This window comes from Cajanus cajan, chromosome 7 (assembly GCF_000230855.2).
Source record: "Cajanus cajan strain Asha chromosome 7, NIPB_CcT2T_4, whole genome shotgun sequence".
Classification (NCBI taxonomy): domain Eukaryota; kingdom Viridiplantae; phylum Streptophyta; class Magnoliopsida; order Fabales; family Fabaceae; genus Cajanus; species Cajanus cajan.
This window is the reverse complement of record NC_138523.1, coordinates 42,063,773-42,088,569: the sequence shown is the minus strand read 5'-3', so window position 1 is coordinate 42,088,569 and position 24,797 is coordinate 42,063,773. Positions and strand designations below refer to the sequence as shown.

The 24,797-nt window shown below is 32.5% G+C and overlaps 3 protein-coding genes across 6 annotated transcripts; 1 reads left to right on the top strand and 2 right to left on the bottom strand.

The window, feature by feature from the left end:
- Nucleotides 1–4,620: 4,620 nt before the first annotated feature.
- LOC109807348 (putative pentatricopeptide repeat-containing protein At3g01580) lies at nt 4,621–6,816 on the top strand. The gene has a single exon (XM_020369867.2). It carries the CDS (start codon nt 4,621–4,623, stop codon nt 6,814–6,816), a length of 2,196 nt encoding a protein of 731 aa, XP_020225456.2.
- A 2,437-nt stretch (nt 6,817–9,253) lies between these two features.
- On the bottom strand, nt 9,254–11,352 carry LOC109809145 (uncharacterized). 4 transcript variants are annotated; one of them, XM_020372380.3, is made up of 7 exons: nt 11,177–11,351; nt 11,054–11,092; nt 10,320–10,926; nt 10,126–10,227; nt 9,765–9,830; nt 9,605–9,670; nt 9,304–9,378 (listed from the first exon to the last, which is right to left on the bottom strand). In XM_020372380.3, exons 2-5 carry the CDS (start codon nt 11,083–11,085, stop codon nt 9,786–9,788), a joined length of 786 nt encoding a protein of 261 aa, XP_020227969.2. In that variant the 5' UTR covers nt 11,086–11,092; nt 11,177–11,351; the 3' UTR covers nt 9,304–9,378; nt 9,605–9,670; nt 9,765–9,785. The 4 variants fall into 4 exon arrangements, with proteins under 4 accessions (XP_082915798.1, XP_082915799.1, XP_020227969.2 ...); XM_083059672.1 differs by having other exon boundaries at nt 9,254–9,391; nt 11,054–11,351; XM_020372379.3 differs by having other exon boundaries at nt 11,054–11,351.
- Nucleotides 11,353–15,287: 3,935 nt separating this feature from the next.
- Nucleotides 15,288–24,403, bottom strand: ASY3 (asynaptic protein). The gene is made up of 11 exons (XM_020369868.3): nt 23,790–24,403; nt 23,422–23,497; nt 21,156–22,775; nt 20,928–21,051; nt 19,711–19,830; nt 19,561–19,621; nt 19,303–19,452; nt 19,168–19,226; nt 17,128–17,262; nt 16,370–16,461; nt 15,288–15,615 (listed from the first exon to the last, which is right to left on the bottom strand). Exons 2-11 carry the CDS (start codon nt 23,452–23,454, stop codon nt 15,544–15,546), a joined length of 2,466 nt encoding a protein of 821 aa, XP_020225457.1. The 5' UTR covers nt 23,455–23,497; nt 23,790–24,403; the 3' UTR covers nt 15,288–15,543.
- Nucleotides 24,404–24,797: the final 394 nt, after the last annotated feature.

The window sequence follows — 24,797 nt, the reverse complement described above, 5'->3', positions numbered from 1 at the left end:
CTTCAGCAAACGGTAATTGATTACCAGCCATCTAACCTTTCTAAAGATCTAGTCTTGAATGTTTTACAAGATACAGCTCTGGTACCAATTGTTGGTCCCTACGGTTAGAATCTAGAAGGGGGGGTTGAATAGATTCTATGTTATTTTTCCTTTTCTTCTTTGCTTTCTAAATCTTTACCAAACAAATCTTGATTTAAAACAAACCTTTAAACATAAAAGGTAATTCAGAGTTATAAATGCACAGCTTATCCAACAAGATTTGAATAACAAGATATGTAAAGATTGAATTTATCAATTACCAAGAATCTTTAAAGTTCAGTTTCTGCAGATAATGTTTTTCTTCATCAACATTAATCAAGAAACTTATACAGAATGTAAAGAGTGTAAGGGTTAAGAAAATCATGCACCAAGATATATACTGGTTCAGCCATCCAAAGGCCTACATCCAGTTTCAGATTTAGATACACCTCTAAATCCAGTCAAATCCACTATTGATATTCTTTACAAGCACCCTGCACAAGCAATATCCAATCAATGAATTTAACAAGCAAATCTTGACACCTACAAGATTAACAAACCATTTCTTGACTCCACAAGAAACATATAACCCAAGAATATTGATCCCACAATATCCTACTTGAGAAAAACCTATCTCAAGATTTCTCTTTACACAACTCTTCCAGAGATTCTCTAATCTCAAGAGTTAAAACCATCCAAACAATAAAAGATCAGAAACGAGTACACCTGTTCGTGTAGATATGATCTTCAACAACGTAAACCAGTTTAGAATGAATTTTCTATATGAACTTCATCTTCTTGAATTGATCTTGCACACTTCTTTTTCCAAAAGTTGATTTTCAGCAGATATGTTCTTTCTTTCTTTTTCAGAAAATCTTTTTCTCTTTTGCAGTAATGTGTATTCTAAAAAAACTTCTTTCCGTGTGTGAAAATTCTCTTTTTTCTCTTCTTAAAAAAAAACTTCAGTTTTAATCTTATTTAAAGACAATTTTTATGTGCAAGGAAACAGTTATTTCAGTTATATTCATAACAGAGATAATCTATTACCTGTGATGGTAATCTATTACCACGAGTTAGAATAACTGAACTAATTGTTTCAGCTCCTGTTTTAATCTATTACCTAACATGGTAATCGATTAACACGATGCCAAAATAACACAAAACTCACATTTGGAACAGAGGTAATCGATTACTTTAAAGAGGTAATCGATTAACACGATCCTTTTTCCTCTTGAAATCATCAGAATCAGTTTGGTAATCTATTACCACACATGGTAATCGATTATTCCAGTATCAATCAATTTTTCAATATGAGTCAGGTAATCTATTACCAGTTCAGGTAATCTATTCCTTAACTCAGAAAATTTCTGATGTTTTCAAGTTTTCATTTAAAGTCTCAAACACTCAGTAAATTAATACTTCATGTTCTCAACAATGAATGAAATAAGAAAAATGAGTATTATGATATTTTCACCTTCATGTTAATTACTAATTTTTAACACATAACAAACAAACACATACAAGCCTAATCTTTTAAACAATCAATACATTATCCTTTTGACATAGGCTTAAAATAAAAAGCAACATGAGCAAAACATCAAAACTAAAACTTCTAGGGAACATCTTCCAGATGTAGATTCTTCAATCTTCAACACAATGTACTATAGGAGTCATTTGTTCTTGATGACTTACATCAGGAGTGCAATCAAGAGTCATAGAAAAGTATTTTGCATTTTTAATTTTTTGGACTATTGTACTTTTAATTTCATTACCTAACATATTAATCAATTGATTTTGGATCTTATGACCAAGATAATGATAATGAATTTCATTATACTAAATGAAATCCAAATATTTTTGCATTATTAGATTCCATTTAACAATCATCTTAACAAGAGAACATCTTTTTTCATTGCTTTCTATATTAATCTTTTCATTTTTCCACAAAAAGCTAAATTTTGTTCAACAAAATATCTAATAATAGAAATTATCCTAACTAAAACATCCCTCCAATGTCTTTTTTTTCTTCCTTCTTTTATTATATGCTCTTGAAGATGTTTATCAATTGTAACATTTTTTTAAAATCTATTTTGTAAGTTAATTCATTTACTCATGAAAATCATGTGTTCATAACTTATTCATGTTCTTTAAGTATTTCGGACTAATATTTCTGATCATTAAAACCTTTAGTTGCTAAGTGTTTTGTTTTATGACTTGTATCAAATAACTTACAACAAAAACAAAAAATTATATCTAATTCTTTTAAATAAACAAGCCAACTCTTATCTTGTTTTCTTTTTATTAGAACAATAATGAATATAATGTGATGATGAGAAGTCATTATTGAAAGTATCCTTAGGACCTTTCACAATTGTCATATATCCTTTAGGACCATTTTTTTTAGTAATTCATCTCGTAAATCACTTTTAAGGTTATTCCATGTTATTAGATATAAATGTTTAATTAACTATTCTGACTAGGTTGTTCAATAGGAATATGATCATTTTCATCATTAAAATATTTAGTCTCATCATGATAATCATCTTTATTTTCTCCACTTTCTACTAAAATATTAAACTTTTAATTATTCTTATCTATTTTTTCATTAACTAAATTTTTAGTTTTCGAGTCTAGATTATCTAAATTTGCATCATTTTGAAGAAAAATTATAGGATTTTAACAAGAAAATTATCAAGAGCACCTTTTTGAAATTCAATATCAATTTCAATTTGTTTCTTTCTTTTTCGTTTTAGATGCCTCAAAAGTTGCTTTCTAGGTAACATGTTCAAACTCAAATAATTCACCTAATATACAAAAAATAAAATTATAATCTATTAATAAAATAAAGATCTTTTAACGAATAAATAATAATGAGATGAAATAATTGTACCTGATTGCTTATTTTTAAATTTGAAATATAAAATTTGTTGTACCTAATTGCACTGCTCGCACGTTACAAAGAAGTTTGGAGCGACTAACAAATAAAGTTTTGTAGATTGATTGAGAATTTAAAATTCTAGAAGAATAGAAGAGGTCATGATTAAGAGAATGAAAGTATAATCAAAGGATTTAGGAATAAAGAGAGAAAATTCAATGTGACCCTTGTTTATCAATAATGAGAGATGTTCATACTAAGAGAAATAAAAGAAAATAAGTCAACAATATATTATATATCACGCTTTTCTCTTTATATTTAAGATCACAAATTTATTTTTCTTGAAATTAAATATTTCTAAACTCGTGGATATATTTTTTGTGGAAAAAAAAAAACATTATCTATCAATTGATTAATTATTGACTAATAATTTATTTGTTATAATAATTTTTGTATAATTGAATATTATAACTTTTTTTTTATAATATTTATATACACTAAAAAATTTAGTGTCCCTTTAAAGATATATGGGGTCCTAAAAGGTCGCCTACCAGGCTACTATTGGGTTGTGGCCTGTGGCCACATTTCGAATATATATCTCAAATGCATGTTTTTACACCATTGTTTCTACAACAGATATATTTCCAATGCCTGTTGTTTTGGGATTTAGGTTAAAAGGTGTGTTATTTTTTTATAGGGTTGCACATCGATCGGCTACAGTCGGTTTCGGCTCAGATATTTCAAATCCAATGTAAACCAAAATAGGAAAAATTTGCTCCTTCTTCCTTGCTCTTACTTTGAGTTATTCTCGTTATTTCTATGACTGCATTACCAGGAAATACCTTAGGAGGTGGAGAAGTCATGATTGATAAAGGTGAAGGGTGAGTTGGGCTTTTCAAGTTGTTGCATTAGAGCTTGCAAGGAGGTTGTATGACTAGATTATGAAGAGAAATTGTAGGTTGTGACAAGATGAGATAAAGTTGAAAGTGTTGAAAATGGTAGGTAAGGGTGGAGTTGCAACTTGAAAAGAAAAGAGGATCAAAGATGGGGCTTTGGCATACTGGTAGAAGCGTGGTGGAAAGGTTTGTGCGTGTGAAAAATGGAAATCCAAAAACTGGGGACATGTATTGGGACAATAGAAAGAGTTGAGGTGACATGACCTAAAATTAGCATTGCTTCCATAAGTTCAGGCATGACTAGATTTTACATAAGTACATCCACCCTATTTGGAGGTGGATATAAGAGTGAGAATGTGAGATAAATATAAAATAATATACGTAAAGAGAAAAAATAATAGATATAATAAATGGCGTGACAAGAAATAAATAGAGATAACAAAATGAAATAAAAGAGGAAAAAATAATAAATACAATAGGTAGGTCTATTATATATTTAGTTTCGACACTCAATATTTACAAATATCATGTATTTTCATCCACGGTGTTTACACTCTTTGGGTGTCAATTTTTTTTTCTTCTTTTTTCTAATAGGTATATAATATGATAGGAGAAAAGAGATAGAAAAAAACATTTGAAGTGTTTACACTCTTTGGGTGTAATTAACCTTAGAAATCATCTTAATCTCAGTGATTATTATTATGTAACCAAAGGGGAAACAAAGGAAAGAAATAAGCGTGTTACCAGAAACAAAACATAGGACAAAGCATTATAAGGCTTCTGGGTTATACTGGAGTAATATAGGTAGTTTCACACTCTTGTCACTTTAGCATGCTGTTTCGTTCCAAAGTGAATGCGAATGCTATACTTATCAGACTCACACGTCAACAACAACACTCACTTCCCATTCCCATTCACCTCACCACATCCTTGTTCCATCACCTTAATCTTCATGAAGCCAGGAGATTGCACGCTCTTCTTCTTGTCCTTGGTTTCTTCCAACCCACTTCTCCTCACACACCATCCTTTGCTTCACACCTTCTCAATGCCTATGTCAACTTCGGTTCCCTCCGACACGCGTTTCTCACCTTCCGTGCACTGCCCCACAAGCCCAACATTGCTTGGAACGCCATACTCCGAGGTTTAGTTGGTGTTTCCCACTTCACCAAAGCCATTCACTTCTACCACACCATGATCCAACATGGGGTCACCCCTGACAATTACACATACCCCCTTGTCCTAAAGGCGTGTTCTTGCATGCATGCACTTCAATTAGGAAGATGGGTTCACGCTACCATCTTGTACAATGAACTGCACCGGAAAATAAAGCCTAATGTTTACGTTCACTGTGCTGTGATTGACATGTTTGTTAAGTGTGGCAGCTTGGAGGATGCACGTAGCGTGTTCGAAGAAATGCCGGATAGAGACTTGGCTTCTTGGACTTCCATGATATGTGGAACCATGTGGAATGGTGAGTTGCTTGAAGCTCTTTCGCTGTTCAGAAAGATGAGATCAGAAGAAGGGCTTAAGCCTGATTCGGTGGTTGTAGCATCTGTCCTATCGGTATGTGGCAGATTGGAGGCTGTGAAATTGGGGATGGCATTGCAAGGCTGTGCTGTGAGGAGTGGCTTTGATAGTGATTTATACGTGTCCAACACTGTCATAGACATGTATTGTAAATGTGGTGATCCACTTGAGGCCCATCGGGTGTTTAGTCACATGCTTTATAGGGATGTAGTTTCGTGGAGCACCCTGATTGCTGGCTACTCACAAAACCGCCTTTACCAAGAGAGTTATAAACTCTATGTTGAAATGGTAAATGTGGGTTTAACAACAAATGCGGTTGTTGCTACAAGTGTTCTTCCTGCTTTGGGAAAACTCAAGTTGTTGAAACCAGGGAAGGAAATGCACAATTTTGTTCTTAAAGAAGGACTAGTATCTGATGTTGTTGTAGGAAGTGCATTGATTGATATGTATGCTAATTGTGAGTCAATAAAGGAAGCAGAGTCAGTATTTGGGTGCATGTCAGATAAGGATATTATGGTATGGAATTCAATGATAGTAGGGTATAATTTAGTTGGTGATTTTGAGTCGGCATTTTTTACCTTTAGAAGAATTTGGGAAGCTGAACATAGGCCAAATTCCATTACTTTAGTAAGTGTACTTCCTATATGCACCCAATTGGGAGCTCTTAGACAGGGAAAGGAAATCCATGGTTACGTGACCAAGAGTGGTCTAGGATTAAATGTTTCTGTGGGAAACTCTCTGATCGATATGTACAGCAAATGCGGATTTCTAGAACTCGGAGTGAAGGTCTTTAACCAGATGATGGAAAGGAATGTCATAACATATAACACTATGATCTCTGCCTGTGGAGCTCATGGCCTAGGTGAAAAGGGTTTGGCATTTTATGAGCAAATGAAGGAAGCAGGAATTAGACCAAACAAACTCACTTTTATTTCACTGTTATCCGCATGTAGTCATGCAGGTCTTCTTGACAGAGGTTGGCTGTTATATAATTCAATGATTAATGATTATGGAATTGAGCCAGATACGGAGCACTACTCGTGCATGGTGGATCTTATTGCTAGAACAGGAGATCTTGATGGTGCATACAAGTTCATCACAAAGATGCCTATGACACCAGATGCCAATGTCTTGGGGAGTTTACTAGGTGCTTGTCGACTTCACAACAAAGTGGAACTGGCTGAGCTTCTTACAGAGCGTATTTTCCAATTAAATGCTGATGATCCTGGCCACTTTGTTCTTTTATCAAATTTATATGCCTCTGGGAAACGATGGGAAGACATGTCAAAGGTGAGAAGTATGATAAAAGATAAAGGGTTGGAGAAAAAGCCAGGGAGTAGCTGGATTCAGGTAGGCCATTGCATTTACGTTTTCCATGCTACGAGCAGCTTTCATCCGGCATTTGCAAAGATTGAAGAGACTCTGAAAAATTTATTGTTAGTGATGAAAAGTGAAAACTATATGTTAACCAACGTTAATGATCAACTTAAGGTAAAATGAAAATATGAAATCCTCGAATATTGTCATTGAATATTTATAGCATTAAGTGATAGAATCTTCGGTGATTTAAGTTGAAGTTCTTAAACAACCAATATGATGAAATGGTACCCCAACCTTGGTACTTTCTCATCACAATTCCATTTAGCAATGAACCAGGGTTGGAATGTTGAAAATCTTACATCAACTAGTGATATAATATAAAATTTAGAGTATATAAATGAGGTAACACAACTTATATGCTTCCTAAATCCCAAATTCTTGTAAAATTCAATTAAGTTCAAACCTATATTCTAAGATGTTATTAAAACTTATTATAGTTTAGGGTTTGGGGTTTATTGTTAAGTGTATTGGATTACTTGTTGTACCCCTCATAGATGTTTAGTTATGTAAACTTTACATTCTAGATGTTTATTCTTTAACATGATGAGTGTATTAGAAATCTCACATGAAGTGATATGACTAAAATAGTATATATAAGTGAAAGGTGATTCTCATTTTATAAATCAATTTTTTAAGGTTGAATTATATTCAAACTCACATTCTTAAGATCAAATTGGATAACTAAGTAGTGCATTAACTGTATTTTTAAATATGTATCTCATGTTTGTTAGGATACAAATAAGGCTTGACATCATAAGAACAAGAGGAGACATGATGAGAAAGTATAAAACAACACATTCTCTATTGATTAAATTCCTTTGGAGTGATGACTAATAACAAAATTATAAATTGTTAAGTTCAAAATGAACAATATCTTATTATAATGGAGAATTATGTGTAAGTAACTGATAAAAATAACGAGATATAATATAACTCTCTTTTTGATAAATATATCATTCTCAAACAAATATAAACCATAACATAATCCTGACAATGCTTAATATAAAAATAATTTTTTGGATAATCCACTTTTTCAAACACTTAATTAATATTCGTCATTTATTTTTATCTCTTTCTTCTTATCGCATTATATCATTTATCATATCTATATTTTTCTCTCTTATTTGTCCGTTAAATATGTTATTAGGTCTCCAACAATCTATTATATTAGTTTTGCAAAAATGTTTGGAGAAAAGAATGGAGAGAGTGAGAGAGAAACCACTTCGAGTTTCACAAAAGTTCGTTACAAGAGGTTGTTTTTCTTGAATTTCTCTTTTCCCCGTAGTGTCATCTATTCTTTTTATCCCAATAAGCCCAACTTGGTCTTAGCCCTTAGGTACATTTTCAATGCAAGTTACTGTTATAAAGACCCAACGTAATATGTACTTAATTTAGTAACGTGGTCAGATCCTAATTAGCATCAAACGGGCAAGGCCTGCTCCAATAACTAACCGATACGATCCATCAAACTCAACGTTTGGAAAGAAAAAAAAAAAAAATCAATTGTTACCTGCCAAACAGTGCATGATCATATAAACCAAGTAAACCTACATTTGTTAGTATAAGTGGTTGGGTTCCTTAATTAAAAACCAATGTTGGATCTATGTTTTAAATATGGAGTCACAATTAAATATATCGCTTTATCTTTAAAAATAAAGTGACAAGGTGTTATACTTCCTAGTTATATAAAAAAATATAAATTGAATAAGTCATGAAAAGCATAAGGAGCATACAGCATGATCCATAAAACACGACATCATGGAAACGACAATATCTATTTAAAAACTGTTTGTCCTACATGAGTTTTTTCCGGCGTGCTAATAAAACAAGACAGTTTTTGTCCTATAGGATATTGTTATTGGTTTTTTTTTTTAAAAAAAAATAGAAATGAAGACTCGTTAAATATGAAGAAAGATCTACGGAATTTTAAAATTTTAGTAAATTTCACCAAAAAAACTAAATTAAAAATTGCTAGTTTTTCTCATGTATCGTTAAAATATAGAATGCTGTTTCAACTTCAACGTTCATTCATAAATCATACTACTTTATAAAGTAATGTCCTGTCACATTTATCATTCGCATCGCATGAGGTGTACGTTAGTGAATGAAACACTTGCAGTAGTTTTAAATGTTTTGTAGTTATCAGAAGCTTTCATCACCTAACAAGACACTTAAATTTGAATAGTTCTTACAAAATGATATTGGATGATAACTAAGAACATAATTGTTATTTTCCTTGAAAGATACAAATTGGTGGCTAGGCTAGTGATTAAGGGAAACCTGATTCTGTGCTTGCTTTGTTGCATGTTCAGCTTGTCCACTAAGACACAAGTTCTTGGGGAGTGATGGCATTGGAGTAGTTAACTGGGAAGAAGCAGGGTTGGTAGCTATGGTAGTTGCAAGAGGGGGTTGTGTGGAAGGATTTACAACCATTGGAATGAAAGGTGCATGAGAAACTGGCATGTGTGGCACTTGGTTAGGGAAACCAAACATGCGAACTGTGTTATCAGGAAAAGGTGGAATAGGGAACTGAGGTAGGTTGCAAGGGATGGCTGTGCCTGGCCTCAACCCCATTCCAACTCCCATTAACTGATGCAAATGGGGTGTGTTCATCATGTGATGATGAGTGGCATTAGGCAACATCATAAAAGGCATACAAAATCCAGCACCCATTGACATAATCTGCATCATAACACTAAGCTTATATATAAGACATCCATACCACATTACCACTGCTTAATACCAAGAGCATATTTAAATACAAACTTTAAAAGTTTTTGACAGTTTCTCTATTTTTTATTTATTTAAAAAAACTCTTTATTTTTGACAAAGAATCGGTCAAAAACTCTTATACGCTTGCATCTAGAGCCCGAAGGAAATTCGATGCAGGTAAAAGACTTGAAGTTACCTGTAACTGAAGCTTTAGGGTCTTTAGATATTCGATGGCATCATCAAGCATTGAAGCTTTGTCCGTCTAAGTAAAACACATACAAGACATAAGTATAAAATTGAAGAGTTATGTAGAGGGAACAATAATCAAAGAGGGAAAAGGTTATATATATCCAAACTTTATTGCAATTGGGTATGAGCTACTTCAATATACGCATCCTCTTGTTGATCTTATCTCTTCGATTCTGCAAACAACCACAACAAGGAGATGTTACTAATTAATCTTCACGCTCATTCTCTTTTGTAAGTTTTATCTACCAAAGATTATCGAATGGTATTGGACTCGACTTCCAAGGTCTCGAGTGTAAATCTTGTGATAAAGAAAACATAATTGAGATGGAAAATCATACTAAAAATGACTACTGAGGTTTTTTTAATAAAAATTAGTTATTAACAAAAGTAATGGATATCCCACACCAATAGCATGATTGAAATACAAAATAAAAATCTCTTTTAACTCTTTCTTATCATTTCGCTCACCCTTTCACATAAATTATGAACTTGTGCATTCCTACTTCTCTTGACTCCGGTGCCTTCCCGAGCAGGCTTTTCCTTCAGTACATCTTCTGGTTCTTCATCATTCTGCACCAAGTAATTAATTAATCCAGGTTCCTGAGAAGTGATAATCATGCTTACAAAGAAGGTAAAAGTAGAGTATACACGGTTCCACTTACATCACTTAAATACGTCGAGTCATCGATGTCATCATGGTTCCTTGAGGTTTGGTTATGATGATACTGACCATGAGATCTGTGAACACCAATTGCACTATTATGAGCAACAGCCTCGGATTGCTCATCAGGAGGTGTTTCCTCACTTCTTGGAACATGATTTGATGCATCAGAAGTTAAAGGGTTTTGCCTCTCAAGTCCTATGACACCCTGTGGCCCTTTATATGAGTCAATCACAGAGCAATGATCAAGATCTTTGCTGCTAGAAGCCTTTGCAAACTTAATAGCTTCAATCTCTTCTTCTACTCGTTGTAAACCTGAATTGTTTGTAACCAATGTGTTGCTGTTTCCCTTGAAAGTGGATTTAAGAAACAATGAAGGTCTTAAAACGTTGGTGGGGGAATTGACCTTTCCCACGTCTTGTTTCTGTGAGTCTCTTTGAAGTTGGAAGTCCATGAGAGAGTATAGTGAGCTTAACCTTTCACTTATTGCATTGAAGGAACCTTCATCGCACGAGGGAGTCACGCGTGTGACACTTGATGATGAACCTCCTTGCTGCATGTGAAGTTGGCCATTTTCCAATACCAGCTCAGGGGAACCTTTGCCATAACTGGATTATATAAAAATCACTCACTTTTAAGTACAAACCAAAAACAAGGAAAAGAGAAAAAAGACAGAAACGTGCTTGAATATAAAAAGAGAATCCAATTTGTAATAATCAGCAATATATAACTTACATGGAATCTAGATAGGAGGAGCTTCTAGACATTCCTTGTCTGGTGGAATCAGGCATCTCTCATCAGCCATTAAAAAATTATTATATTATCTTCCAAAAGAAATTCAGAAAAACCAACACTAACCGGTTTCACTTGTGAGGATTAATGTCACAATTAAAGCTAACAAGTGCTATAGCACTAGAACATATAGTGAATTCTGCTCCGGATTTGAGATTGTTAAATCTTAATACAAGTGTGTCAAGTGGTAGTAGAATTGAAATGGAGAAAGGATGGAAGCAGTGAAAAGCAAAATATTATGTGATAAGATGAGTTCTGAAATTAATTAATAATAAGTCCAGTGGTCCTTGTCACTACTGTTCAGGTCGTACATTGAGCTACTGTTGCATGGTGTCCACAAACTTCTAGCAATCCCATCTGTCACATATATTATGGGTGTTAGGTACCAATAGATGATATGTTCGTCAAGGGAGTGAGGTGGGCCAGTGTCAAATTGTTGGGTAGTAAGGGGAGTTGAAACTGAAAATTAATAGGGAAATATATATCATTCCATGGATTAAGAGCAAGCCAAACAAGAAGCTTGAGGCCTCTATAACCCAAAACCTTATAGAAAAAGATTCTTAGACAGCCTTGGTGTAGACACCTTTCACAGAAATAACGAGAAAAATAAATAATTAATTTGATTAATAATGATGTATTAAAAATTAGGGATGGATATGTGGTTTCAAGCCCGTGGGCCGACCTGTGAACCCACAACTTACACAATTAATAGGTATATCTTTTAAAAAATTCACATAATTATAAAAAAATTAAGTCCAATCTTTGAAATTCGCAAATTTTGTAGGTTTTATATGCAAATCCCACGGGTCAGTCCGTTTAAAAAAAGGGGTTTTTTTTTCTTGTAATTTTATGAGAGATTTTAAATAATGATTGATTTTAGTATTTTGTTAATAAATAAATATAAGTAATATGTATTGAATTTAGTATATTTTATAGTATATTACAATTTTTCTACTTTAATATTTATAGATTTTTTTTTAAACATAATATATTTCAGATTAAATGTACAAATTTCATATGTTAATATTTTAATATTTTAGTTTAAATGTGTAAATCATTGTATGTTAAGACTTTTATAAATTTTTTATTTTAGATTATTTGATGTTCATATTTTTATATAATTTATATATATATATATATATATATATATATATATATATATATCCTATATATTCTTAGCATAAAAAAAGGGAAGGAAGTTTTTATAAAAAAAAAAATTATTGAGCCCACAAGATTGCCTAGGAACGGATATGGGTGTTAAAAAAAAGGTCATTTATTTCGTAAATCAAATTTATTTGACTTGTTAAAAATGTAGTAAATCAAACCTTAAATTAATCAAATTAACCCATATAACGACCCCTAATAAAAATAGAATTATAAAGAGAAATATTAAGTATTACTTAAATGTTCGTAAATTTTGAGTGCCTAAATATTATAACTCATATACCTCATATGATGATTAGTAATCATAAATGAATATCACACTTAATTAATATTTGTAATTAATTATTTATATTTATTTTATTATATATCTTATTAAAATTTATTTCTTTATCTCTCTTTTTATCTTGTATTCTAGAGTTTTTTTTTAATCTATAGGAATTATAACAATTATCAAAGTTCAAACTTAAGAAGGGCTAACCATAGTTTAACAAAATGTTGAATTTAACTTAAAAATAAAGATGAAAAGAATAAATTAAAAAAAAAAGTTTTGATGAAAAAGAAACTCCTAAAACCTTTTCATTTAAAATAATTTCTAATAATATTTCTATTCAAAATAATTATTATAATTTAGACGTGGAAGTAATTTTTTATAAAATGTAAAATGTTATATTTTGAAGACATTTAACTCAATTTCTTATGTTAATGAGAAGAATAATAAAAAATAGCAAACATGTCACATATATGTGTAGAAATATATCATATATGGATAAGATGTAAAGATGGTGGTGTATATGAGTTGTGGATATTTTTGGTCATGGGTGTTGAAACTTGAAACTTGAAACTTGAGTGTGAGAGGTTGGATGAGGTAGACAAAAGAGTTAAGAGAGTGTTGCATGCGTAGGATATATATGCATGAGAGTGGAGTGATCCCGGCTTTCACGTGGTGTTCACAAGGGATTCACGTGTCCGCAACTCTTGTTGTCTGTACTTTTGGTGTTTATGACCTTTGAATTTGTAGAAGAGAGGTGAACCAGCTGGCCTTAACGCATTAATTAACTAGAACTGGAACTGCAACACCACACTGACCCGATATGGTATACTTGTCAACTTCATCCATCGATGTTGACATTCTCATTCTAATCACTTTCCTTCCTGCGCTGTGCCCACGATTAAGGACATGTCACAGTCTCAACCCCCTCTTCCCATATTATTTCAACCATACAAACACGCTACTTTTCTTTTTCTTTTCCATTTTTAGTTTCCTTGCACACTTCAAACTCAGCTTCCAAGTTTCTTTCTCATCACTTCTGCTTTACTTTCATTTCTTTTGTTTCTAACTAATCAGCCAAGCTAGGTGCATGCATGATTGGAACAGATTATTGTTTAAGAGTTTAGTTTTAATTAATAAGGCTTAATTACAATTTTACACATCTCTCAATTATACAATTTTAATCCTTTATATTTTGGTTGCGGAAATTAGGTTATTTAAGTGGCATAATTGTTTAATTTTAATCATCCATTAATCTTTCATTAAATGTTTAATAGATTTTGCTTACATATGACATTGGATGATGGCACGTCAATAGAGATAAAATTATGCTAACATGATTTAATTGTACTTTTGATCTTTCACAATTTTCATTCATAAAAGATCAATTAAATGTATTTAAACTGCATCAATATATGTATCGAGCAACACATTAGTTGTCATGTCATTGATATGTCATCATTTAATATGAGCCACAAAATTTGTTATATATTTAATGAAAGATTGACAAAGAATGCAAAATCATTCAATTAGACACATGAAGGATCCTTCGGACTAGCACAGTAACGAGAACAAGATTAGTCTTTAAGATTAGAAATACTTATAGCATGAAAAAAAATACATGAAAAACTTAATTTGCACAATTAGAAATTGAAATACTAAAAAGTTTAATTAAGCCAATTAATTATTACTTTTAAAGTATAATTTAAAAAACAAACTTATCATATATAAAACATATATTTTAATTATTAATTAGTAAAAATTTATTCCCAAGTTAATATAAAAAAATTGTTTTTTTTAATATATAGGGTGAAAATATAATATGTTTAATCTTTTTTTAATGAGCCCATAAGTATCTCTTTGTAGTAATCAGTTCTATACAAACCAAATATAAATATTATTTATTAAGAATATAAGCATTCTCACTTTATGTATTTAATGCAATTACATACAACTTGAATTAAATATATTAGTTAAGTTGAAATAACACTATACTAATTGACCCATATACTCGGTGAAAATGTTTGATTTGAAAAAGAATGCAAAAATTAAAAAGAAAATAGAAAGAGATCATCTATTTAGATTGTTAATTTTTTTTAATCATGATATTAGTATAAAAATTTTTTTTATCAAAAATAATAAATAATCTTTTTTTAGAGATCATGAATTTATACAAGATTATTAAATAATTGAGAAAATAAAATAAAATAAAAATTGTTTATAATATGATATAAATACCTCAAATAAAATTGGTACTGAGTATTTATAAGATTTATCGTTCCATTCTTGTTTAACAAGATATTAGATCCACTCAAACTAACATGTCTGTAAAACAAGTTATAATATAAATAAAGGTATTTTAATTAACTTTCTTGTATCTTTTATCTTTTCAATTCGGACATAAGTATCTTTCAATTAGGACCACAAATGTGTCTTTTTTCTCCCATTTATTGAATCATTCCATCGAAAAAGAATCCAAATTTTGTTTAATCCTTCCATAGTTACTCTTTCCCTCTTGCACTCAATCAAGTATGGCCCTGTTAGAAACATGAAAAAAAAAAAAAAAAAAAAAAACACCTTAAGAATTATCTCACTTTCTATTATTTTTTTCCTGTCTTTCCTAACCAAGCATACCATAAAACTCAAAGGCATACATTTGAAATATATTTATCAGTTTCAAAACCAGAGTGTTGGACCCGCCAATTTTGAGGTTGGAAAATAAAAAAATGATTAAGGAAAAAAAAATCTCAATGACGCTTTAGGGTCTTTTTTATCCCACAAATCATGCACAATAGACCCGGTGGTATTCGAGTTTATAAAAGAAAATTTAAGTGATGTTACTTGAACTCGGCCACATTATCCATTCTATTCTATTCTATGTACTTAAGAAGAGGGAGGGGCATAATATTATTACGTACATAGAAATCTTTTAACGATTCCAATCAAGCACATAGCGACAATCTAGCAAAATCTAACTTGCAGGGAATCAGCAGAATACATATCAACTCAGTATTCCCTCTTTCAAGCACATAGCGACAACCTGCTTCAATTGTAGAAGTTTCGCCCTCGCCTTCTGCAACCAATTAAGAGGATAAAATCAGTCCGACAAGATACAAAATAATCTTTATCTCCGATTACTAGGATGGTTAACCATGCTGTAAAGAAAATACAATCGATAGGAAAAAGGAAGCTGAACCAGCAAGATATCACACAAACACCCTAAATTCAATGAACAATGCAAGGATCAAAAGATCTTGGTGCCAATAAAACTTAACGCTGGAATTTTATTTTCTTGTTTGGATCCTCTCCTGCCTCTCCATCATTTTTTTTATACAACTAAAATCCAAACCATTCATTATATGATCAATGAAGGGGTAAGATGTTGGCTGCATGGTCATTTGGCAGGACAGTTTCTCTGCCTGACAAGCATAATCCAAATGGTTGGCTATCCTGCATTTCGCAGGCTGCAGTGACTGTAGTCTTGTGGACAATGATTCAAGGGGAAATTCTTATCATCCACCTATTTTCTCTTCCATCCCATTTTCACGTCATTCTCATCCTATCCTTCTCTTCTTTTTTGTCACATCACATATCATATTTAATTATTTATCAATTTCTTTCTCTACTTTTTCTCTTTTCACCCCAGTCCGCCCCATTTTTAGGCAGACGAATATCATTACTCGTGATTCAAGTATAATTTAACGGAATGTATGGTGCAGTGTATCAGTAAACTAGTAATTCGAGAATCAAGCGATTGATGTCTAGCCACTACTCATTCATATAACATCACGAGAAAGCAGTGAAAACCTAGAGTAACAAATACTTGCCTCCTGGGTGACTGTGATTTTCCTTTGAGCGTCATCAAGTTGGATCTGCACTGCTTCTTCAACTTGCGACAGAAGCTTCTTATGTGCTAATCCTATAATACAAGATATATTCATAATGAGGCCAAAACCTACATGATACTAATCAATCATACAAATGGTGATTTTTCTTTTCTTAGCAAGATGTTAGGCCCTAGAGAGCTCAACTGAGCTCTTTTCTTTTCTTAGTTGTCCATGATTTTTGTTGCATATTACATGAGACCCTTCTCATTAAAAATAAAAATAAAAATGCAACGCTTATATTACCAAACTGCGTAATTGATATTTTAAAACAAAATAATTAACAGAAATAATGCAGAAAATGACATAAATATGTGCAAACTGTATGATGGCTCTAGCGATTAGAAAGGTTATAACTTTATTTGCTCAAAAAGGGGGAGAAAATATGATAGAATTGCACTACTCCATTGATATGACTCCATCTCTAATAGTCACGAACACCATTTAGTTACTCTTTTTTCAAATAAAACTAAATTGAACACTACCCCCGAGTTGATATTTATGGATATATTGTACTTTAAAACAAGGGGAGTATCAATATCCAAAAGATGTCTTTTGCATATTTGGATTATATTAATTTGTTGGGAAAATTGCGTTTTAGAAAAATACAATCAAATTTTAATTACAAGTTATTTTAAACACAAATACTGTTGTACCAAAAAAATATTATTGTACCAAAAAATAAAACAGTGTTTTCATACTTTGCTTTTCCATGGCTCTCTTGATCTCTGTTTGATCTGCTTCAAGATCTTCAACAGTGCTTCTGCAATCCTGTAGATGCTGACTAACCTCTTCCTTGAACTTACTGTATATTAACCTTAGCTGTTTCTGTTGGTCTACGTTTTTGTTAGAATAAGAGAAGGTTAGAAAAGTTACGAAAGAGGGAAGAAAACATCTCCGGACAAAGTCAAGCACTAACATAATCATATAACAAGAAAATATAATGAAAATGTTGAATATAAGATTCAGAGGTGATGTACATATATAGTAATTTGTAGAAATACTAAATGCAAGATCTAGTGCAATCATACCATTCCTTTTGTCTCTCCCTTTTTTTATAACCTTGTGACAAGTAATTTTAGGATTTTCATAACTGTTGCCAACGTATATTCTTACGAATAAATATCTGTTTTCAAATCAAACTTTCTTCTGGACTTGTAGTGACTGTTGTTACAGTACTAAGATAAGAATATCAAGTATTATTGAAATTTAAAGTACTTATGGCGAGACGGGTATGAATTCTTTGAAGTAGTCTCGATACAATCACATTTTGTATCCTAACTATTGATTATCAAATTAGTATGAACTGAAGTTTGAAGAATATGAACAAGATAAATTTTGCATCTATTTTTTTTTTATCCTAAAATATTACATAAAACCAAATAGAACGTCAACTCAACCAAAACGAGGGAAAGAACGAACAATGCTAAATCCTCAAAAAAAGAAAATAATCAGCCTATCATGCTCCTAATTAATTTTAAAATAGAAGTATTAAATGAAAATGAAAAAAGTACCTTATGTGTGGAGAACGCTTTGTCATTGGTTAAGGAATAACAAAAAACTGGGAAAATATTATCAATGCATCTCTAATTTCTAATAAGAGTATTTATTTATTGGTTCCTCAACCACTATTCTTAGAACACTCGTTAGTAGCTAGGACTGTTTAGTGTTAAGGCAACTAGGTTTTTAATGTAGACCATTGTTTTTCTTCTTTTTTAATTTGAAATTCTATATTCTGTTTTAGTTAGTTGTTATGTAATGTTTTGATTGTATGGTGATCCATACCTTTTGGAGTATCATTAGGTTATGTAATTATGAAGTGGTAGCAGAACGCCTTATTTATATAATTGTTCTGTTTTTCTTGAGTTTATTTTTCTTATGTATATTTGAAACAAAAACTGTTGCAGTTGAATGAAATATAGTTTCACATTTTCTAACAAGGACCTATAGTAATAAATAGTATATAGAGAAGTTAAAAAGCATTTAATGTTTCCTCTTGGATAATTACTAATTAGGAGGATTGTTTTGAGCCATTAAGAGATTCTCAAACGTTTCAAAGAATATTCATGAAGTCCCAAACATTATTGCTGGAGTTTGCTGTTAAATTCTCTACTTAGAAAGAACTCTAGAAGGTTTCGGAAGTTGAATTTGAAAGGCAAATATGAAAAGGAGAAAGGGAAACGGAATCCTCTCATGTACATGATAGCTTATATGCAAAATTTATGTCTATATCACTTTTCATTATTTTTTATAGTACTCCATTTATTTAATGTCTATCAATAGAGAGACTAACGCAAAACTCGCACATGACATAAAATTTGAACATCTCAGATCCATTCCTGGGAGAAAAACGTATACAATAACTACGATACTTAAATCAAAACATACATCTATTTTTAATGATACTATTTTGTCCTTCAAAATTTAATAAAAAAAACAAATTCATTTATTTCTACCTAGACTTTTATTTTCATGTTTTAGTCTTTTAACTTAAGTAACTGTGAACAATATTTCTATTACAAATGAAACTTCTCATTATTCAAACAATGGTCTTTTTTTTTCTCTCTCTCTTCTCATATCTCTCTTTCCATCTCATTGTAAGACTTCATCTTCTCTCACTGTAGTTGATACACAATTGTCTCTAAAGTTCTTATTTTTTTTAATGGAAAATAAATAGAATCACAGAATGTCACAACCCACTAATAAATATAAAATAAACATTGAGCTAGAAATTTTGCTACCTTCAAATCTTGTTTCCAGCCTTTTTCTCTTAGATTTACTGAGATTTGTAAGCTTTCCCCTGTAACATTTGTTCAGAAAAACATACAAACATAAGATATCGGAAGCTTAAGAATTCATCAGTCTAATAAACCTACATGTCTGTCTGAATCTGGGAATGAACATTCTGCAGCTGCAGATGTATTTCTTCCGCAACAGACTTCAAAATTTCCGAGGATTTCTGATTTGTCATCGACTTAATTTTGCTCTGAAGTTTTCCCAATTCCAAGGCTAACAGTTCAACAGCCCTATCAAATTGACAAGAATAGTACAATTAAAAGATTATGTAAACATGGGTAGTAATTTGTATTGTTCTGGACTCATTAATCGAATCGTCATGGAAAAAGAGAAAACACCTTGCAAACCCATCTTGATTCTGCTCAGAAGCTTCATCAATCCAATCACTGTCTCCTGTCCCTAATCATTTGTGTAAATTTAGTATAAAGATTGCATATATCTTAATATCATATTTAGATATAAATATCAAGTACAAATTCAATTTTTGCCTTTTGATGACATTGAAGCTGGACTCCTATCATTAAATTTACTGCCTTCCTGTTTGCACAGCCTTTTGATAGGATGAATAGCAAAACTTTTCCTCCCGGAAGCATATCCTACTCTTGAACCTACACTTACAGAATTTAGATATAACTAAGAAAATGGCTCCGCTTCAAAAGGACACAACGGTATACAAGGGAGGAAAAATCACAGAATATCTGACAACACTCTGCAATTGAAGTAAAACAACGAATGCATTAAATAAGTAACACATAGGGATTGTAGAGGGCATGCAATGTCACATTCTAATAACAATTACATTTGATGAATTTTAATTATTCATGGTGTATCAAGTTCAATAGCATTTGCTTCATTCCTCACAACCGTTATCAATCTACAGGAGGAACCAAAGAGCAATCACTCTGTACGGTGGATACCCCCCCCCCCCCCCCCCTCCCCTCTCTTTCTTTTATTTTTGTTTTGGTTTGGAAGATGATCCTTTCAAAATAAGAACAAGACCAGGGGACCGGAAGGTCACTCTAACACTGTACAAGGAACTGGAACAGTAACCAGTCATGATAGAACACATCTCAGTCTCGGATCAAAGGTTATGAAGGACTAGGTACATACTATATACGGTTAAGGCCTAAGGCAAATACCAAAAGAGTGTAATTTTCTATCAAGTGGGCAATTTTTATAGCATTCTTTGATCTGCATAGCTGTCTTACCTATTAGGAAAGACTTGGACGTTGTTGTTTGCTACCAAGCGAGCAATTACCATGCATTTGCATTATATTAAGAACGAAGCATACCATTTCCGATTGTCAGAACAGTTTGAGAAAAATAGGACATGTAGGAATCTTCCATTTCTTTGGAGTCTTCCTATGAAAGCACATTTACTGCTAAAATGAATTATTCGGAATCTAGAAGAAAATATACATGGAAACAGAAGAAAAGGGGAGACAAATCATTCCTATGAAGACACATGCTCACTAATTCCGATGGCTTCAAATGAGTATAACTATTAAGTACACTAGGATTATTTTAGTTTCTGCTGTTAATGTGCGCTTAATCCAATTTGACTTAGTTTTAAGATACGATTAATGCTAAAAAAAATTAGCCTTTTGAAAAGAAGTACAACTAATTTTAAGATACATCTCCTGCAAATTTAATTAAGAATCTACAAGAGACTAATGTATTTATTCTCATTTAATGAATGACAAACCTTCATGGTATCCTTGAAAGTTTCGCTCTTCAAATGATGAATCAGATGAAACACCCTGCTCTTTTTTCTCTGACTCGGAAGATTTGTCTTTTCTGGGAATGAAAGTTTTGAGCTCTTCCATGTCCTGAAATCTAATAAGGAATGGCAAAAGACAGAAACACAACATTTCCGGTTCAGGGCCAAACACTCAAAAGTATCAACTTGAAACCTTTGGTGTGATAAGGATACAGAAGGTTGCATTTGTTCTCCTAGCCCGTTGAAGTCTGGCTCTGAACCCTGGAGAGTTTTTAAACTATGAATGCTTCCCAGAGAAAATGTTCTTTCAGTTGATGCTGGACTATTAACATCATTTGCCTTTTGGCCAGTTTTTGGTGTCGAGTTCGGAGAAAAACTTAAAATAGGTGTCTTAAATTGAAATGTAGGACTTGGAAAATCATCTTGTGACTTAGCAGCAACATTCTGTATGACTGAATTACTTCTATATTCTAGTTGGTTTCCATTTTCTGAAACCTCTTGCTCTCCACACTGATCTGTATTTACAATTGGTGGCTGGTAAAATTCTTTTTCTTGGTTTATTTTTTCTGCCTGAGGGCATTTTGTTTGATATTCAGGTAAGCAACCAATAAATCCCCTTGTTATCTTCCCAAGTGAAAATGTTGTCCCATCATGCAGAGGTGGATCAGCCTTCGATGTGTCTTGATGAAGTTTATCTGTGATGTCATTTTCAGTTACGCAGATCTTATGTTGTCTAGATTTGTAATTCTTTCTCTGACTCTTTTTCTTCAAGGAACCATCATTTGGAAAAGCATCTTGCCTCTCAATCCATTTTTCTTCAAAAGAAAATATACTTTTTTCTCCATGCTTCTCTGTGCTTTTTGAAGATGGGCCACATTTACCTTTTCCCAGTTTCTTTTTGGAAGACGCTCTCTTTCTGCTCAAAGAACGAGTTACTGGCCTCTTAAGAGTATGATCAGGATTTTCTGAATCAGTTTCTATAGTATCCGAATTTTGTATGGTCTTGGCAGATTTATTTTCCTTCTGGTTCAAACGCTGCTCAAGCGGAAAACTTTCCTCATCCATGTTACGTGCGTGAGAATCTGAATGCCTGCTCTTAGGGGAAGAAGTGGTCCCCAATATTTGGCAAAGCTTCATCCTCAAATTTTCAGTTCTGTTTCCTGTTCTATTTATTTTTTCTTCTGGGTCGGTTTTATCAGACTCGAAGACTTGTTGTGCAGTGGCAAATGTAAATTCCTTGACCTTTTCAATGGTCCCGTCCTTCCTTCCCTTCAATCTGGCAGCGTCCGCATCAAACTTTTTGTAATTATTAGAAGGAAAAATTGAAGTCTGATATGAAAAAGGCTGAACCGACTGTTTCCCAGCGGCGCACTCTACTCCATTAGACTCGTCCCGGCCACCAGGAGGGACTAGTAAACTAGAGGCTTGGTTGGCTTGAAGAATGGTCTGAGAAGTAGGTTTTCTTTGGTAAAAGGATTTTGAGGTCCAAGAATACTTCTCCTCTCGTGGAACTCCAGTTTGCTTTATATTAAAGGAAGGTGTCACTCCTTCAACTGCTCTTTTCTCTCCAGGGCAATTTCCCACATTACAGATTACCCTTTCCGTATTTATATTAAAGGAAGGTGTCACTCCTTCAACTGCTCTTTTTTCTCCAGGGCAATTTCTCACATCAGAGATTACCCTTTCTGTATTTGGCTCTACAGCGCCGTCCCCTTTTACGGCTACACTTCTTGTGCTACCTTTTGAATCTGCCATAATTCCGATAGAAATTTTCCTCGTCTGGCTAGACGGACGGATATTGCTGCCAAAACTCTTACAATCACTTGTTTGCTCCTGAATACAAAGTTCAAATCCATGAATATCTTAACTTTTTGCTCCTCACTAATAGAATCACTGCAACTAAAATTATAATAGGTCGTCGCCAGTAACATCTGAGAGAAGATCATTTCAAAATAATAGACAATTTATTTCTTATTAGCAGGTCCTCTTAATAAGAAATTTTAGGAAGTTTGTCTTCATCATTTTTATAAAATCACTTCTTAATAGTCTACTGCATTAATTTCTTTTTTTACAAAAAATATCCTTAAGTGAAGATACATTAATTAGTTGAGTTGAAAGATATTAAGAGACCAGAATCTCTGTAATAAAAAGTATACAAATTAATGATAAATTTAATACCACTAAGTAAATTAATTAAATTTCTTGACTCTCATGAAGTAGTTAAAAGAGTCTTATGCAGAGCAGAAGAGGTAGTACTACTAACACTTTGCTGCAATTATCTAGAATGCTCAAGTTGTATTTGCATCAGAACAAATGGCAAGCGCAAATTAACAGCAGCAATTCACAGTCATCAACAAACCTAACCTATACTAACGAATCAACTACCCAAATTTTCATATTATTATAAATGAAGCAGCACACTGACAACCAAACTAAGTCAGATCAGAAAAGTATCCAAAACAAGGTTGCAACCGCTTACATCACGAAAATTTTGGCGCGCTTCAACATCCATTATCAGTGGCAATCTCAGCCAAGCAGAGACTTCATTAACTAACCTGAAAAAGTAACAACAAAAACCAACTATTATGAAGCGAATAGAACAAATCCACATAAAACCCGGTTCAGTTACACAGAAATTAAGGTAGAAACTCATTACTCACGAAGCTTCCGTTCAAGTCAGCATAACGCGAAACACCACGAAACCATAAGCTCCAGAGTGCAAATAACAACCTCTCAACTCAAGAAAGAAAAACCATGCATGCATACCGTTCGAACTTCGAAGGGACTAACAACGCGAACAGAAAAATGAAAATGAAATTCCAAAATTGGAAGTCGCCGATAGATTACCTGAGAAAGAGGAACTGAAGAATTGAGAATCGGCACGTAGAGACGATCTCAACAATTAAAAGCAATCGCAGGCTACAGTGTAAGTTTAATTATTCTGAATCAAAACCATGGCGGAGGAGCAACATCGATTAGGGATTTGCGCGAAGGAGAAAAAAAAAACACTTGCGGTGCAACTCTTGCTGTGGTGCGCGGAATTGAGGAATGTGAATTTGATTCGGTTTGATGCAATGTGAAATGGAAACAAACACAAAAGGAAAAGGCGGGAAGCATGATGCGCATTGCGCATGACTATATATATTTGAATTACAGTTACGTTTATATTAAAAATACTAGTTTTAATTATTAAATTTCACGTTCAAAACTTTGGTCACAAAACTATGCCATTTTGAGAGTATATTTTTCAAGTGGACAGAATGTCATTTGAAGTATAGTTTATGGAAACAAGAAAAATATTGTACATTTTCTAATATACTATTTTTAACAAATAGTTTTTATAATAATAATTAAAATTTATTTATATTCATAGAATTACGTCGGACTAGGATTGCCATCAACAACCCAAGAGTTAAAGCCAATTTAGGCAATCTAATTAGATTTGGTATAATCTTGGTCGAAACATTTTTAAGTTAAATTAATTTGAGAGTTAATAATGTCATTAGTCCTGACAGAGGGTTGGAGTTGGGAAGTGCTAGGTCCAAGCATATGAGATCCAAGTCCTATTGACTAAAGCATTAGGTTCGGTAATAGAAGGCCCACCCACGAAGATGTTTGTTTTGCTTCATATATCGTAATCAACTTGACTATGAGATCAGAGGAGATGCATAAAAACTTCAATTTTATTATTATTATAAAAAAAAATTCTACCGTTAAACTAAAAATTAAATTAGATTAAACTACTAGCATCAGTCTAATGATAAGAAAGTTATGATAATATATACAAAATTTTATATTCGAATTTGATATCGTTATTGTAATTTTAATGAATAAAATAAAAATTAGATTGAATTT

Excerpts from the sequence above, each read along its gene's own strand:
- LOC109807348 (XM_020369867.2), top strand. The coding sequence starts at position 4,621 with ATGCTGTTTCGTTCCAAAGTGAATGCGAATGCTATACTTATCAGACTC.
- LOC109809145 (XM_083059673.1), bottom strand. The coding sequence starts at position 11,109 with ATGCCTGATTCCACCAGACAAGGAATGTCTAGAAGCTCCTCCTATCTA. Across the intron at positions 10,228-10,319 it reads ACTCGACGTATTTAAGTGAT|AATGATGAAGAACCAGAAGA; the intron begins GTAAGTGGAACC and ends TACTTGGTGCAG. Across the intron at positions 9,831-10,125 it reads TTCATAATTTATGTGAAAGG|AATCGAAGAGATAAGATCAA; the intron begins GTGAGCGAAATG and ends GGTTGTTTGCAG.
- ASY3 (XM_020369868.3), bottom strand. The coding sequence starts at position 23,454 with ATGGATGTTGAAGCGCGCCAAAATTTTCGTGAT. Across the intron at positions 21,052-21,155 it reads GAGAACAAATGCAACCTTCT|GACATGGAAGAGCTCAAAAC; the intron begins GTATCCTTATCA and ends ATTAGATTTCAG. Across the intron at positions 19,227-19,302 it reads TCCCAGATTCAGACAGACAT|GGGAAAGCTTACAAATCTCA; the intron begins GTAGGTTTATTA and ends CAAATGTTACAG.